The sequence below is a fragment of the Pongo abelii genome, chromosome 10 (genome assembly GCF_028885655.2).
Source record: "Pongo abelii isolate AG06213 chromosome 10, NHGRI_mPonAbe1-v2.0_pri, whole genome shotgun sequence".
NCBI classification, from domain to species: domain Eukaryota; kingdom Metazoa; phylum Chordata; class Mammalia; order Primates; family Hominidae; genus Pongo; species Pongo abelii.
This window is the reverse complement of record NC_071995.2, coordinates 52,775,913-52,790,874: the sequence shown is the minus strand read 5'-3', so window position 1 is coordinate 52,790,874 and position 14,962 is coordinate 52,775,913. Positions and strand designations below refer to the sequence as shown.

Below are 14,962 nucleotides of genomic sequence, written 5' to 3'. Positions count from 1 at the left end.
TTTGGATAATAGCACATCTTCCCTTTTATCTGTGGTTTGATTGCTTAGACTGCCCATAGCCCTGTAATCTGTAAGATTATTTTTTCTTAACTGTAGATTTTATACTTGATTATATGAGTGGCAGAGACCAGTGCTTCTAGACTTCTAACTGCATATTTCGAATATTCTAGCAAGATCAATTGAATTAGGGAATGTGTAAATCCTCCTGACAGACCAGTCTTTGCTCAGCTAGCTGCTTATAGGACATAGAGCCCAAGAAAATGAATACATTAGTGTGAATGAAAGTTTTGAAGACTAACAACACAGCACAACACAACATCTAATAAGACTTACAGCTTTATTTCTGCTAGGTAAAAGGGAGGAAAAACAGTCATATTTTAAACAAAATATTTAAACAATTATTTTACTTTATCTAAAAAAGTCTCCAGAAGAATGAGACCACCCTAGGTTGGAGAGCAGGCTCTTTACAAGCTATTGCATTCCTAAATTTTAATTCAATTATAAAATCCCTCTGTACAATTTCAGGGAGGCCTGGCTCATGGGTACCATACTTCCAAAAGGCATAAACAGCAGATTATTAAAGAATAACTCTGGCTCATTTGAGACTGAAGAAAAGAATCTAAAAACATTCACTTGCATAGCCATTCGAATTATTGCTGCTTTTTATAAAAATTATCACAGAGGTAATTCTCTGATTTTTCCTCTCCCCTCACTCCAAAACTCAGCAGTTCTTAGCAAAATTATGAGCTACTTTCCAAATAAAATTTTAGGAAGGGTTTGCAAGCACATCTATGGGGCTAAAGGAATTTTCATGAAAGGAAGAGAGAAATAAATTAAATAAATAATATCTAATAAATAACTCAGACAACAGTGATTATCTACAAACTTAAATGCCAGAAAATGCTAGCTTCGAGGATAGACCCTCCCACAGCCCCTCACAAAGGTAAGTGCAGTATATACTCAGAAAGCACATAGTATGGCTTTATACGTCATTTTACTTGCCTATTTCCTCTAGGGCAGATTGTGATGAGGGGAACCACTTTGGTGGCTGATGGGGCTTAAGATCTCTCTGCAAGGCTACTTTCAAGTGAATTTACAAACCAAGGGTGCAAAATACAGCAGGGTAAGTGCTGAGAGCAAAATGGAAAAAAATAACTTATACTGTATGGAGATAGTAAATAAGAGAGGTAAACAGACAAGATATACATATAGTTGGCAGATTTTAGGGGATAGCTGAGCTATAGAAAATGACATACTAATATGTGTTATCATTTTTTTAATTGGCCCTATTGATGTACCCTGCATGTTAAACTTATCGTTTCTGGCAGGAGCAGGACCTAATCTACTGTCAAATAAGCCATTCAGGCTCTGGTTTGACTTAAATAACTGTCCTGGCTGATTGAACAAGATAGGAAAATTTCTCAGGTCTCATTTTCTGAAAAAAATACAAATTTGATGAAGTTAGTGTTGGTATAAAGGAAAAAAGAGTTACATAAAGTAAAATAAACACTCTGCAAATTGGGTTAAACCTGTGATGAAGACATAGTTGGTAAAAATATTCACCAACCTTGGATTTCATTTCTGCATCCTTAAGTTTGGTCACCTGAAATGTTATTTACAATATGTAATAACATATTCTATCTTAGAAGTGAGGAAGAGGTAACAATTAGTGTAGGGGGAGAGATAAGGAACTACATATATGTTGGAAAAATTTAACCTTGGTCAATAAATTGATTGGTGCTTGTGCTTCTGGAAAATATATTGGTGTGGACAGAGGTGGATGGTTTTAATCATGTTTAACTAAATGAAATTCATCTTGCTTAAAAAAAATCCATTGTTTTTTCCCACGAGCAACTGTGAGCTGGAGAGAGTCCCTGAACTATGGTAGTTATTATAGCCAATAGCTATTTTATTGCTCTTTAATATAAACCTGTGTTGTGTGCTGATTCTAACAGCAGCACCTGAGCTTCAACAGAAGTTCTGGAGCCCTCTGGTTATGGAGGTCATGGTCTAAGAGACTTCTCTATGTGCCATTAGTCATAGGAGTCTGAGGCTTCAGTGACTTGTTTGCCCTACCTCTAGTACTGAGAAAAATGGTTTTGAAATATTATCAGGAATAAAGTTGGCATGAGGCCTCTATTATGGTTCTCTATTATGGTTCTTCAAATCATAAGGAAGATATGTTCAACTTTTAGTCTAATAACAAATAGAGTTAATCTCTTAAAGAACATGTTTTGTTCTTCACAGTGACAGCCATGTTAGACTTTTAGCTTCCAGAAGCTACTTTTCAATAGATACAAAGAAGTCCTATCATTAAATCCAAACAAGCTTTGCATTCTGTGAGCCAAGAGACATGCACCTTGTGTTCCCTCTGATAACTCAATTTGATCATTCTATGCATAGCATCCCTTTCCTATTATTTCTCTATTCTTTCAGTTTCAGGAAATTGTCAAGAGTGATCACCACAGTTATAGAATTTCAGAACTGTGAAGGATTTTAGAAATCATCTGGACTTAGAACAGTTGCCTCATATAAATACAATTTGTTTATTTACAATTGCTAGTAAATAAACAAAGGCCAGAAATGGAAAATTAATTGGCATAGATTATGCAATGAGTTTTTGGCACCACTGGAATAGGGCCCAGGTCTTCTGTTCTATTTTCACATGGCTGTTAAATCATCAAATATTTTCACTTGAGGACTTTATAAAGAAATCAATGCAATGTGAGAAGGTGATGAGAAAAGAGGTGATAGGTGAAGGAAAGCATAAATGGACTTGAACTATTGTTTGATATATATCCATAGAGATCCTTTAAGGTCATTGAATCTTTAGCTCAACCACTTGAATTATGGAAAATGTCTCCATGTCATTCTCTGAAACATTGAACTTACTGCCTCACTCAGTGAAGACTGTATTGAGTTGGGTCCCAATACCATGATGGGGGTAGGAATCATAGGACATGTCTATAGGAACATCATAACGGGGGGTACCAGCCTGAAAAGGAGTTGAATGCACATGCCCTGAGCTTAGACTTGAAGAAGGGTAATGTGGCATGAAGCTGTAGGATTTTTCTAGGTCAGGAGACCCATCTTGCTTCAAGGAGAAGTTCCCACTGATGCTCAGGGGTGGAGTGAGTGGACCCTCATAAGGGGGTGTACTACAGTCAGGTAGATGACTCCCAAAGGACGATTCTCCCAAACTCTTGAATACTTGGGGCTTGAGATGAAGGAGATGTGTTTCCATATGACCATAAGGAGGGCTAGGCAGCCCCGGAGACTGATAGTTGAAGTTGTGGACAGAGATGGCAGAGTCACAAATAGGAGATTTATCCTCATGCTTCTCCAGGAGGACAGACTGAGGGCCCAGTTGGAGACATCCAGCCACCAGGTTGCTTGTGGGCTGAGAGAGCCCTTTACACAGCATCTCCACAAAGCCTTTCCCTTCAGGTGTCTGGCCAGTCTCCAGGACTTCAGATAAAGCCCAAATATAGTTCCTGGCCAGTCTAAGAGTCTCTATCTTGGAAAGTTTTTGAGTTTTAGAGTAGCATGGCATGACTCGCCTCAGGTTATCCAGGGCGTCGTTCAGGCCATGCATCCGGGTCCGTTCTCTGGCATTGGCCTTGACTCTTCGAGCCCTGAATCTCTCAAGGCGAGCTTTGGTCATCTTCTTTTTCTTGGGACCCCTTCTCTTAGGTTTCTCCCCATCTTCTTCCTCTTCTTCTTCTTCCTCAATACTGTCATGCTCTTCAGTTAAGCTGCTGAGCATCCCATAAGTACCTGGTCTGCTCTCTTCCTCCTTCACCTCATTTTGGGAGCCCAGACCTTTATCCATCCAGGATGGTGTGTTGACTAGCTCTCCCATCTCCTTGGATTTCACATAAGTTTTTGACATTTCCAGACTCTGGAAAAGGGAAATATCAAAGGTTAATTCCTGTGAGTACCTGATTTTATTTGAAACTAAAGTTTTTTGTATGTAATTATCTTGTCCAAGTCTTCCATTCTAAATGAGAAATCCAAAACTGAAAGAAATTCCCAGAATACTCCTTTAGTTATGGCATAGTATAAGAAAACATACTATAGAAAAAGAAAATTGACTTGATTATTCATTGCAGTGTTAGTGCCTAACTCTTTTTATTCTTAGATTTTTTATCTCATGAATATTTTATACAAAAGTGACTGATATACCAGTCCAAAGATATATTTTTCTTTCTTTCCAGAATCCAGAACATAAAAGAGGAAAAATGAAGTGAGTATATAAATTACTGCCCAAATAGAGAAATTTCTGAAAGTGAAAGAGCATGCTAAAAATAAGTATATGTGTGTAATAATTATTGTTACTACAAAATAAAAAAACCATCAAATAGTCAAATAAGCACACTGTAGTATATTTACACCATACAAAATAAAAAACTGTAGCAAGATCATTCAGACTACTTTGTATGTATTCTACAAAAGACTACTCAATCTGTATTTAGAAGCATTTCACATCCATCTAGCCTATAATACCCCACGTTTCTCACCAGTATTGCTAACTGGTGGCCTCAATCATCTCCTTCAAGTTGTCCATGACACAACTGGCCGGTCCAACACGTGACCATCAAACATTACTCTCACTATCACCAGAGGACCATTCCGTTTTTCAGTAAGCACTTTGTGTTCTGTCTAGTGTGAGTTATGTTAGAAGTGTTAGTGACATGGCACCTTGAAAGGATCATGAAAAGAAAGGAGGGTTATCACTGCTCATCTTTCAAATTTGCCCATATGTTAAAGTGAGAATTCTTTGCACATGCATCTCACACCATCAGACAAGACCATGGCAACAGCTAGGAGTGCAGCCAGTGGTCTACCAAACCCATCCAAGGTTTAGCACAACTACTATAATAATACTTTATTTAAAATGAAAAATCTGGAACAAATACTGGTGGAACTAGTGGAACAGAACATAGTGACTGCTAACACAAGTGAGGACTACTTCAGGCAAACACAGGAATAGCCTGACTACTTTAATTCACTAACACACTATTTAATCAGAATTTTGTATGCAAAATTCACTATTTGAAAACCAGACTCGTGATTTAGTAAACATTTTGCATTCAATTCTGGAAGAGTTTGAATTGTTTTAAAGCTTGCTAAGCAATTTTTAGGCATATGGTTTACCAAATAAAAGTATCTGATAAGCTCCATTGGGGCATCCCAGTTTACCAACTACTCTTTGAAATAGTAAACCCACTATCACCTTTTATTATGAGAAAGAGGAGAATGTAATAAATGTTTTCTGTTCTTTGAAGCTTGAGCCCCAAAACAATGAACCCAGGGATTAGTACATAGCTTTTAAAAATAAAGATATATTATTTGATTTGTTTCTGGTAATTGGAGCTTGTTTTCCTTGTAACCTCGTTTACCTCCTATAAATAATTAATGTAACTGCATTGCGAAAACAGCCTAGGTTTCATGTTAATCAGCACGGAAATCATGTCAGCTTGACTTACTCACTTAATAAGGCTTCCTGGGTAAGCAGCTTTATTGAAAACACACATTGGAACCTATTGGTCAACTAGCTGCCCAGGCCAACTCAGAAAATCCCACTTTTAATATGGATGATAGAGCTTGTGTGCTGAGCTGCACTTCTAACTCAGGCAGATATCCAGAGGGAGGGTAAAGAACCTAATTAACTTTCTGTTAAAGTAACACAGCTCTTCCAGAGGCAGGTGCACTCTAAGGCCAAAAAGGATGGAGTGGGCTTGGGAAACCTAATGCTCCCCATGTAATTATAATAACATTTGTATAGCATTTTAAAGTTTACAGAGCACTTTTGCATCCATTAATTCGTATATTTCTTATAGCAAACCTTTGAGGGAGATAGCAATTGTTATGCTCATTTTATGCTCAAGGTCACTGTGGGTCAGGTAGTTTAAGTGATGGAAATGCAAAGATATAGTACTGGTGGAGCGGGACATAAAATCAATTCTTCTTATTTTACATCTTAGGTTTTATGTTTTTCTTTTCCTTGTTCTTCTTCTATCACAGCTACAGAAAGAAAGAAAGGCATTTTGGCTTCAGGAGATGTACAGCAATAGAACTGAGTCAACAGGAGTGACCATCATCCAAAGGGTGTTCTTTCAGGTGCCTTTTAATGCTCATATTCCAGGATTTCTTCATCTTTCAAATGTTTTTCTTGTTGCTTTTACCCATATATTCCCCCTCCCTCTCTTCCTCATCCTCCCCCTTTTTCTCCTTATCCTCATTTTCTTATCTTCATTATCATTATGATCACTGGCTCATACTGAGATGCATGAAAAGGAGAGAAGGAAGGAAAGAAGGAAGGTGCAAGAGAGGACAGTCTCCTGAATTGTCCCTGGATCTGAATACCATCCTAGGTGGGGGATTTAGCCTTTTTCACCATCCCTACCTCTATACCTCTGGACTCTTGTTAAGATCTGTCAATATTCACACACATCAAAATAAGTGAGATTGGGAGGATAGAATAGACCATCTTTTACTTCTAACATATTTAATGGTTTCTGTAAGAGTCAAGGAGCTGCTTTCAAATCAGTTTGTTGGTGGGTATAAAGGAAAAGAATCAACTGGCTTTGGCCAAAGTAATGAAAAGGTCAACCAGTTTACTTTCACCTTTGCTCTCTTACTAATCATGGGAAGGACATATATGGCTCCAGTTTAACTTCCTCTGTTCTCACAGGTGCTGGTCCATTAACTTCCAAGAGAATCCCATGAGTATACAGTATGGTTTCAAAAGAATGGAAGCTAGAATAACACAAATGTGAACTCTAGTCCCAATTCTTCTAATTCCTGGGTTGTTGATCCCAAACACATTATATAAAGTTATCTGTTCTTCCATTTCCTCTAATAAAATAAGGCTAACATACAGGTTATGTGATTCTTGTAAGAGAAATAAAAATATAATAAAGAATTTTATAGCTGTAAATGCTATAAAACATCTATACATTTATTTCCTGTTTATTCTTGGGTTTTCTTATCTAATCTATTCACACACGTTTGCTTATTCAAAAATAAAAATTATTTCTCACAGATGAATAATAAAACAGACTGTATCAACTAGTGTATCTCTTATTATCTGGATATTACCTCTGATTGGTTTAGAAAATCATCTGACAGTTACTCAGTAGCTTGTCATTTTTCCCATGGTGGGATAGACAGCACAGACTCCAGTGTCAGATTACCTGGATTCAAACTTCAGCTCCACTACTCACTAGATACATGAATTTAGGCCAGTTTCATAACCCTTATCTGCCTCAGTCTCCTCCTCCTTAAAATGAGAATAATAGCAATCTTACCTCACCGGATTATTAGGAGCATAAAATGAGTTGATATGTTTGAAGCATTTTGAATAGTGTCATACAGCATGAATTTCATGTTAAGTATTAGATATTGTTCTCCTAAACATCATCATGAATTTTTCTGGCCACTTGGACAAAAATAGGCATAATTATAATCTGTTATTAATATTGATTTTGTATCAACAAAAGCCAATGGCTTCATTTCAACATCTATTTGAAAAAATTCCCCAATACACCTACTCCTCCAATCTCCTATTGAAACTGAAATTAAAGGTTCTGTTCTGCAGCAAGAGGTGAGGAAACCAAGCCCTATCAACTGCTCCACTGAGTTGACTAGAACTCTTCCATCATATTCAAGATGGAAGTTAGCTCCCAAACTTTCACTCTGTTTTATAATTGGGAGAAAACAGTTGGTTTGACACTCCTGTTCAATCACATACATTTTCAGGTTCATGAACCTTCTGTATTGGGAATACAATTTTTCCCACCAAAACCAAATGGCAGAGCTCTGAGGATAATATGCAGTGTCTATCAAAGAGAAGGGAAAGCAGTGAAAGCCAAGACTCCTGAAACACAAAGAAAAATGTTTATCTGACTTTTTTCACCTAAATATTTTCAACGCATCAAAAAGGTTAACAGGAAAAAAATAGAAACATCTAGTTTTAAATTTGAGTGTTGAAAATACGTGTACTGTGATCACACATACTGATCACAACAAAAGTTGTGATCAAAGAAACCAAGGGTTTTCTCCAGAACAGGTGCCTAAATCTAATGTTGCTTTCAGTCTGTTAATTTACCGTCTCAGAGGTGTACTGAAAGAAGCATGAAACCAAGACTCTTTCATCATTCACTCATTAAATGAACACAGAAAAATTATTGTAATTATTGTACCCTTAGGGCAAAATGAAAATAAGATTGTCTTTCCTACATCATTTAGAAGTTTTCAAGAAAAACAAGGAGATAATGCAAGCACAAGTACTTTGTAAAACTGTTATGCCAACGTGAGGGTTGGCAATTGTTTTACAGAAGCTGTTTGAGAAAGTCTGTAGCACTATCTCACAAAGCATCATGATATACCATCTTAAGGTTGCCTCAATTCCTAGGAAAGAAATTAGCTCACAAATTACATAGGAAGTAGGCTCGAATATGACAAAAATCAATGAATACTGGCTCAAGGGGCAGAATCTGGCCCTTCCCTACACATACACATAAACACATTCTGGTCTTATAAAGTCCATTTTTAGCCATTTGGTATTTGGATTTTCTTTTATACCTCCACGATATAACAGAATTTTCCTCGTTCTATAGGATCTTTCAGTGAAATTTCAAGTTTGGCCAATTCTCTTTAATTCAAAATATTTCTCATATTTTTAAAAATTTTAAATCTGTTCTAGCAAAGTGTTTCCTTAGGCAATGATTGTTACTACCCAATATTTTTACTACTAGGGCCAAAGTCATTAAGCATTACTACTATGTGAAGCTGTCCTGGAATTCTTTCTACACTTTCACAAATTTTTTATTTATTGTGGAGATGTTTCAACTAATTAATAGGTAAGGGGAACTCACATGTGGATTTGTGGTAGTTAGATGGTGTCTTTCCTCTTAAAAGCTGGTGATAATCTCTTTACCTCCTGATCCGATGACTAAATACAACAGAAAGGGGGCTGTCCAGCCCAGTTTCTAGGAAATCTAAGAACTAAATAGACTAAATTATTTTCCCAGATTTGCACAGTCTTGGCACTAAAAAGAGAGAATCCAGACCAGGATGTCCACAAGTTGTACTGCTTGGAAAAAGCCAGTAGGTTGTTCTATGCTCTTCTTTTCTACTCTACTATTTCCCCCTTTATTAATATATGTGCACATGTATGTACATGCATGCACATACACACACATTTTGTCCAGCAAAGCCATGTAATACTTCATGTGCCATTGTCTCAGATCTTAATAGTTAACAGAAGTTACTCAATCCCTTATTTTTCCCTGCATGTTCTTCAGCATTTCACCTCTGCTTCCTCTGTCAAAAAAATGGGGGTGGGTATTTTACATTTCTTTAGTATTTTCTGAGTATACTTTTTTTGTGGGCAAATGATGAGTGTGAATCAGAGAAAGGAAAAATATACTCGGACAATCGTTTTCTTCTAATTTCCCATCTGAAAGAGCTGAGGAAAAGGAAATTTCCCCCACCCTGTGCCAACTATTCAAGCATTTTTAGTAAACAAAATATTTAATGGTGAGAATCTACCCCGAGGACTTTCCACAATCTTCTCTGATTCCTCATTCTGTTTTCCTTTCCCTGCCTCCCCCTCTGTCCTTGCATAGCCCTAAAATGCTGTGAGCAGAGTGGTGGATTGGGTCTATTCTTCCAACCTACTTGCTGGCCCACCTTGGAAAAGCAGTTAAACTTTTCGACATTTTCACCACTAGCAAAATGAAAGAGTGGCTTTGACAGGAATTGGGGGAGATCATCTGTATTCTTCACTTTATTAAAATGATTGTGAGTGTCTATGTGTTTCACTTTGGGTGGCAAGTGCTATAAAATTTAATAAAATTATTTAAAATGTTTATATTTTTCCCTAAGTGTTCCAACTCACTAGCTTCTACATTCCAAGTTTCCTAACTCCCACTTCCTCCTGCCTTACCCAGAAGAGACTTTCCTCACCCCAACTGCTCCTCTAGGTGAGTGAGAACTTCCCACAGAAACTTTAGCCCCCTTACCACCCCAACCACTGGCTCACCTCGGTCACTGGCAGTTCCTGGAGTGAACTCTGTGAATCTGCGTCTTAGAGGACAGTCAGAGAAGCCAAGTCTCCCTGACCATCCAGATGGTAGGAGAGAGAGATGCTTTCAGCGATCCATGTTAAACCCGGTTGTTACCTCTTAGAGATTCCACCTGGTCTGCTTTCTCTGCCTGCTCCTTATTCTTCTCCTTCCTTGGAGTTCCGTATGCTCCTCAAGGACGCCTTCGGGCTGATGTCTCCGCTGCAGCCAGTTTAGTCGCTCTTCAGTACCTCTTCTCCCTGGTTAGCTCCTCGGAGAGGAACTTTCAGGACCACAGCCTCTGGGCAGCTCCTGCTCTCTGGCCGGAGCCTCTGACTTGCCGCAGTTTTGATTGCTCTCCCAGCTGACCAGGGAGGAGTGATGTTGCCCAGAGTCTAACTCCTCCCTTTCCCCAGCCGAAAGACACGCCCACTTGAAAGGCTCCTCTGGCCAGGTCCAGTTTTGCCGCCCGTTTGTTTGTTTAAATAGAGATGGGGGTTGGTGGAAGGGGAGCAGGGGAGGAGAGTTGCTGAAGTTAAGGAGTAAAGAAAAAGAGGACTGGAAACCTTTGTGATTAAAAAGGTAAGAAATGGGAGCGGAGTAGTGTGGACAGAATGGAGAAAGAAAATTGGGGATAGACTTGGAGAGAGAGCTAAAAAGGGCAGATGAAGCTGCTGACCCACGTCTGAAAAGAATCAAAAGGTGAGAAAGATGCGTGTCAAGGACACAGCCTCAGTGGCTGCTTCCTTACACATGTGGACTGGGGTCTTTGGCTTTTAAACTTCAGAGTTCTAAAAGTAGAAGGAAGAAGTACGTCTCTCCCACCTTTTCAGCACGTCAAAGCTACTCTCATTAAAACTTTTAATTTGTGAATATAGATGAAGCTATATTTGTTGTACTGTTCTTTCAACTTTCTGATCACTTGAAATTTATAAAAACAGAAAGGAAATTAATAAAATCTTTCATTTTAAGGACATTTAGTTCCTTGAGTTACAAACTGAGATCTACTATTGTTTTTCAAAAACACATCATTAAGCATTCACGTAGAAAAGGTTCACCTGAGTAGTAATAAGCTTAGAAGAAGAGAAGGCTCATAATAATTCCTAAAACTCCTTTGGTATTAGGAGGTTGAATTAAATTCCTAGAAGACAGAAAGAAAACTACATCTGGAATAATTCAAAAATATAGATATTCATACTATCTTATTTAAAACTTCACCAAGGAAAAATAAATGATTGTGAACTTAAGATGCCAAAGATTTTCTAATCATCTTGTGTTTCCAAGAAGGAAAAAGAAAGGTGCTCAGATTAAGCAATTGGCTGAATGATCTTGAGTAAGTCAACTTCACTCTGGGCATCAGTTTTCATATCTGTAAAATGAGTTTTTCCATCAGTAGCCTGACAGAGTTATGAATCCAAGTGCAACTTCTTTTAGAAATTGACTTGAAGGATAATTCCTCAGGCTTTTTGGCAAAAGGCAACATATTTATACAATCTGAAAAGAAACCAGAGTATCCCCAGCTTTTTGAGAATCATGTGGTCTAACAACATAACTAGCACATACGTCAAACAGAAATGAAAAACTATTAATTTGCCTGTGTGCAAGGAAAACTGTAGAGGGCTGAAACAAAAAGTTTCACTGCTCGTAAAGTTGAAAAGAATATCTTAAGTTTGAAAATAGTTATTTTTAATTCTGATATGTGTCATATGACTCTTGCTTTTCACAGAAAACAAGAAAATAAAAATTAACACTTTTTCAGTTTTCATGGGAAGTTATTTATTTTCAGCAGCTCTTTAATCTCTTACTTATCTTTATTTGTATCCCTATCCAGAAAAATCTCTGCTCAGGAAAATAAATTTCATTTTCAGAATAATTAAACAACACATGATAGGAATAGCAGATCTCTAAAAAACAAATCAGAATTCACTCCTTGGCTATAGGAAATTTATCTATGAGGTAATTTATGACTGGGATAGAGGTGCTTAATCATTGTTCAATGAGTACTTATTGAATGAATTGATTTCCTGCTTTGTGTCTTCAAAGCCCTGTCCATGGATATTTAGAAGTTGATGGCACTGATGCCTGTGAAATTTTCAGGGGCAGGGAGTAATAGCAGATTAGCAGAAAGGTGAACATATTGAGACAAAGATGAGGGTGGGGATAAAACATTCTGCAGGACTCCTTGCTTTCTCTGACAGACGTAAGGGACTGGACACAATAGGATTAGCCTTCAAAATACATTCGTGTGTGTGTGTATGTGAGCACACACACACATACACACGCGTGCATGAACGTGCACACCCCTGAAGAATGGGGAGAGAGTTGTGAATGCCAAATTTTCTTTAAGAGCCACTTTTTGCAGAGGGATAGGTGGAATCTATTTCATCAGGGTCACCCTCGTCACAACTCATTGACAGTTGTACAGTTGGCTGTTCAACTTTGAGAGGGCAGGAAGGGGCAGGAGGGATGTGTGCTGTCAGCAAAGGAAAAGGGGTGGTGACTGCCCTAGGAAAGGAGAATACAAGGCATTTGCATGCATTCTCCTCCTGCTACATGGTTCCTGGGCCAGAGGGCCAATCCCCAGCCCTTCCTTCTTTCTCTGCTGCTTTTAATAAAGCTCTGAGCTAACCTGTAAGAACCATCTGCTGAGTGGGGAAAAGGAGACCAGTACTCAGTTGCTGGCCCACAGGCCTAATGCCCGGGAGCCATTGAAGCAGAGAGAGGGGAGGCAACAGGCAGATTTATGAGCAGCAATCTGTTCCCCCCTCCCCCAAGGACCCTCTGCCAGGAGACAGCCTGATAATCCATCAACCCCACTAATGAATTAATTAGTATTCCCAGTAATCTTGACGCCCAAAGGAGACCTGCCTGTGGGCCCCTAAGGGGGGTAGAAACTGCCTTCTTCAGTTAGACACTGAGGACCTGAAACCAATGTCTGACATTAGGCCCCAGGGTGCTAAGCCTCAATCCACGGATCCTGTTGCTGACGGTCCCCAGATGTCTCTCCTTCTCACCTTCCCATCGGAGATCACTAGCTTCTGCTGAATTAAAATCAAATGCGACCAACAAATGGAGTCCAGGGACATATATCAGGAACTGTAGAGAGCAAGAAGGTGAACTTCCAAGGAAGAAATTATTCAGGCTGCCCATATTCAGTTTAGACTTGAGCAGACCCTAAAGTTGCTCTCCAAGGTTTAGGCACTGGGGCCTGGGATGGGGTTGGGATGGGGTTGGGTTGGGGTGAGGGCTGGGGGAGAAGGTAAATAAAACATAGTTCTTGACCTCGAGAACTTCAGCTTTCCAGTAGGGAAATAATACAGGTTCAAAAATAATTGTGAAACAGGTTAAAACAAAAAGTGATTTGTGACATGAACCTCTCCTGAATAACGACTAGAGAAAAACACAGAGGTGTCAGTTGGGTTTGTGAATAGTTTGGAGAATAGCATCAGGGAGATTCAATAACCCTCCCTTACAGTAGCAAAGTGAAGTGCTTCATTCTTTTCAAAAACTCCATGGTGAAGTGGGGTGGGGGAAAAGCTTAGGACTGAGGAATCCTGGGCTCTAAATCTTAGTCTGCCTCTGTGTGGCTGTGATGAGTTATCTAACCTCTCTGGCCTCACATTCCTCATTAGGCAATGATCAGCTTGGGTTATGATCTCTCAGGTTCCTTCCAGTTCTGGTACTCAATGACATAACATAGTTAAGTGTCACAATTCTTTTTTGAGGGTGAATAATACTGGCCCATTCAAAGGTATGGAGACAGAATCCTCAGGTTTGAATAAAGCAATATAATAGGTTAATGACAAAAGTGGGTCTAGAAACCAGGTAATAAATTTGGGTGTCCTCTTTCCATCTAGTTTGCTGATCCCTGTTGAGAAGAACACTTGATTCAACCTTCTCACACCACATTCATTCAAGAGCTATACATTTGGGCATTCACAGGGTATACAGAGTGGCTCATTCATTATGTAGTTTTTAGCTACACAAAACTGCCTGAATTTGTTTAGATCTGCTGAGAAACTTCTCTACCTTTAAAAGCTCTGTACCATCCTCCAGCATCCATTTCTGCACTTGCTATATCTAATTCCTAACAGCAAGGTCCTTTAGGATTCAACTGAATCCTTGAATCATAACACTGACATTTACTAACCACGTGACTTCAGACAAGTTATTTGTCTCACTGGGCCTCAGTTCTTCTACCTGTAAGTTGGAGGTAATAATGCTTATTCAATGAACTTGCTCTGATAAATATGTATGAAATAATACATGCAAAGTACGTAGTATACATTCTGGCACTTAGCAAGTGCTCAATAAATGATAGTTATTATTGGTATTTTATCTTAAACATTTAAATCAAATTTGTATGTCTTAGAAATCAAAGAAAAGCTATTATCAGGATCTCCTTATAAAGGCCCTGTTTTTGTGCTCCTATCTCAATCCAAGTATTCCTTTATTATAATAATGACTGCACTATTAATTTACCCAACAAATGCATTTTGTGCATATATAAAGTCCCAGGCACTGTGCAAGATTCTGGGACTACAGAGCACCATAAGACTTCTCATTCCTAACCAACTTTCAGTGTAGTGGCAGAGGCAGTAAACTAAATATATAAATATATCTAACACCTCTTCTCTGTGTCTGACTTTCTAACATAGTGTGCCCAGGGAGCTATTATGTATCAGAGATATTAATTGCAGCATTGTTTTTAATAATGAAAAAGTTTATTATCAATACATTAAGTGACCAGTAGTTTAGCCAAAGTAAGATATGCCATTTATCTATACTAACAAAAATATACTACATATACTAACATGCTCAGGGGGAAATATAAAACAATTATAGAACTATAGGTTCAATATGATATACTTATTTTTTTAATGTACACA

At 38.4% G+C, this 14,962-nt stretch overlaps 1 protein-coding gene across 2 annotated transcripts; it reads right to left on the bottom strand.

Moving 5' to 3' along the window:
• Nucleotides 1–323: 323 nt before the first annotated feature.
• On the bottom strand, nucleotides 324–10,432 carry NEUROD4 (neuronal differentiation 4). Of its 2 annotated transcripts, none has more exons than XM_024257190.3 (2): nucleotides 10,052–10,432; nucleotides 324–3,901 (listed from the first exon to the last, which is right to left on the bottom strand). In XM_024257190.3, the coding sequence occupies exon 2, from the start codon at nucleotides 3,890–3,892 to the stop codon at nucleotides 2,897–2,899; it is 996 nt and encodes a 331-aa protein (XP_024112958.1). In that variant the 5' UTR covers nucleotides 3,893–3,901; nucleotides 10,052–10,432; the 3' UTR covers nucleotides 324–2,896. The 2 variants fall into 2 exon arrangements, with proteins under 2 accessions (XP_024112958.1, XP_054383248.1); XM_054527273.2 differs by having other exon boundaries at nucleotides 10,191–10,432.
• Between the last annotated feature and the right edge of the window lie 4,530 nt (nucleotides 10,433–14,962).

Coding starts and splice junctions, on each gene's coding strand:
- NEUROD4 (XM_024257190.3), bottom strand. CDS start 3,892: ATGTCAAAAACTTATGTGAAATCCAAGGAGATGGGAGAGCTAGTCAAC.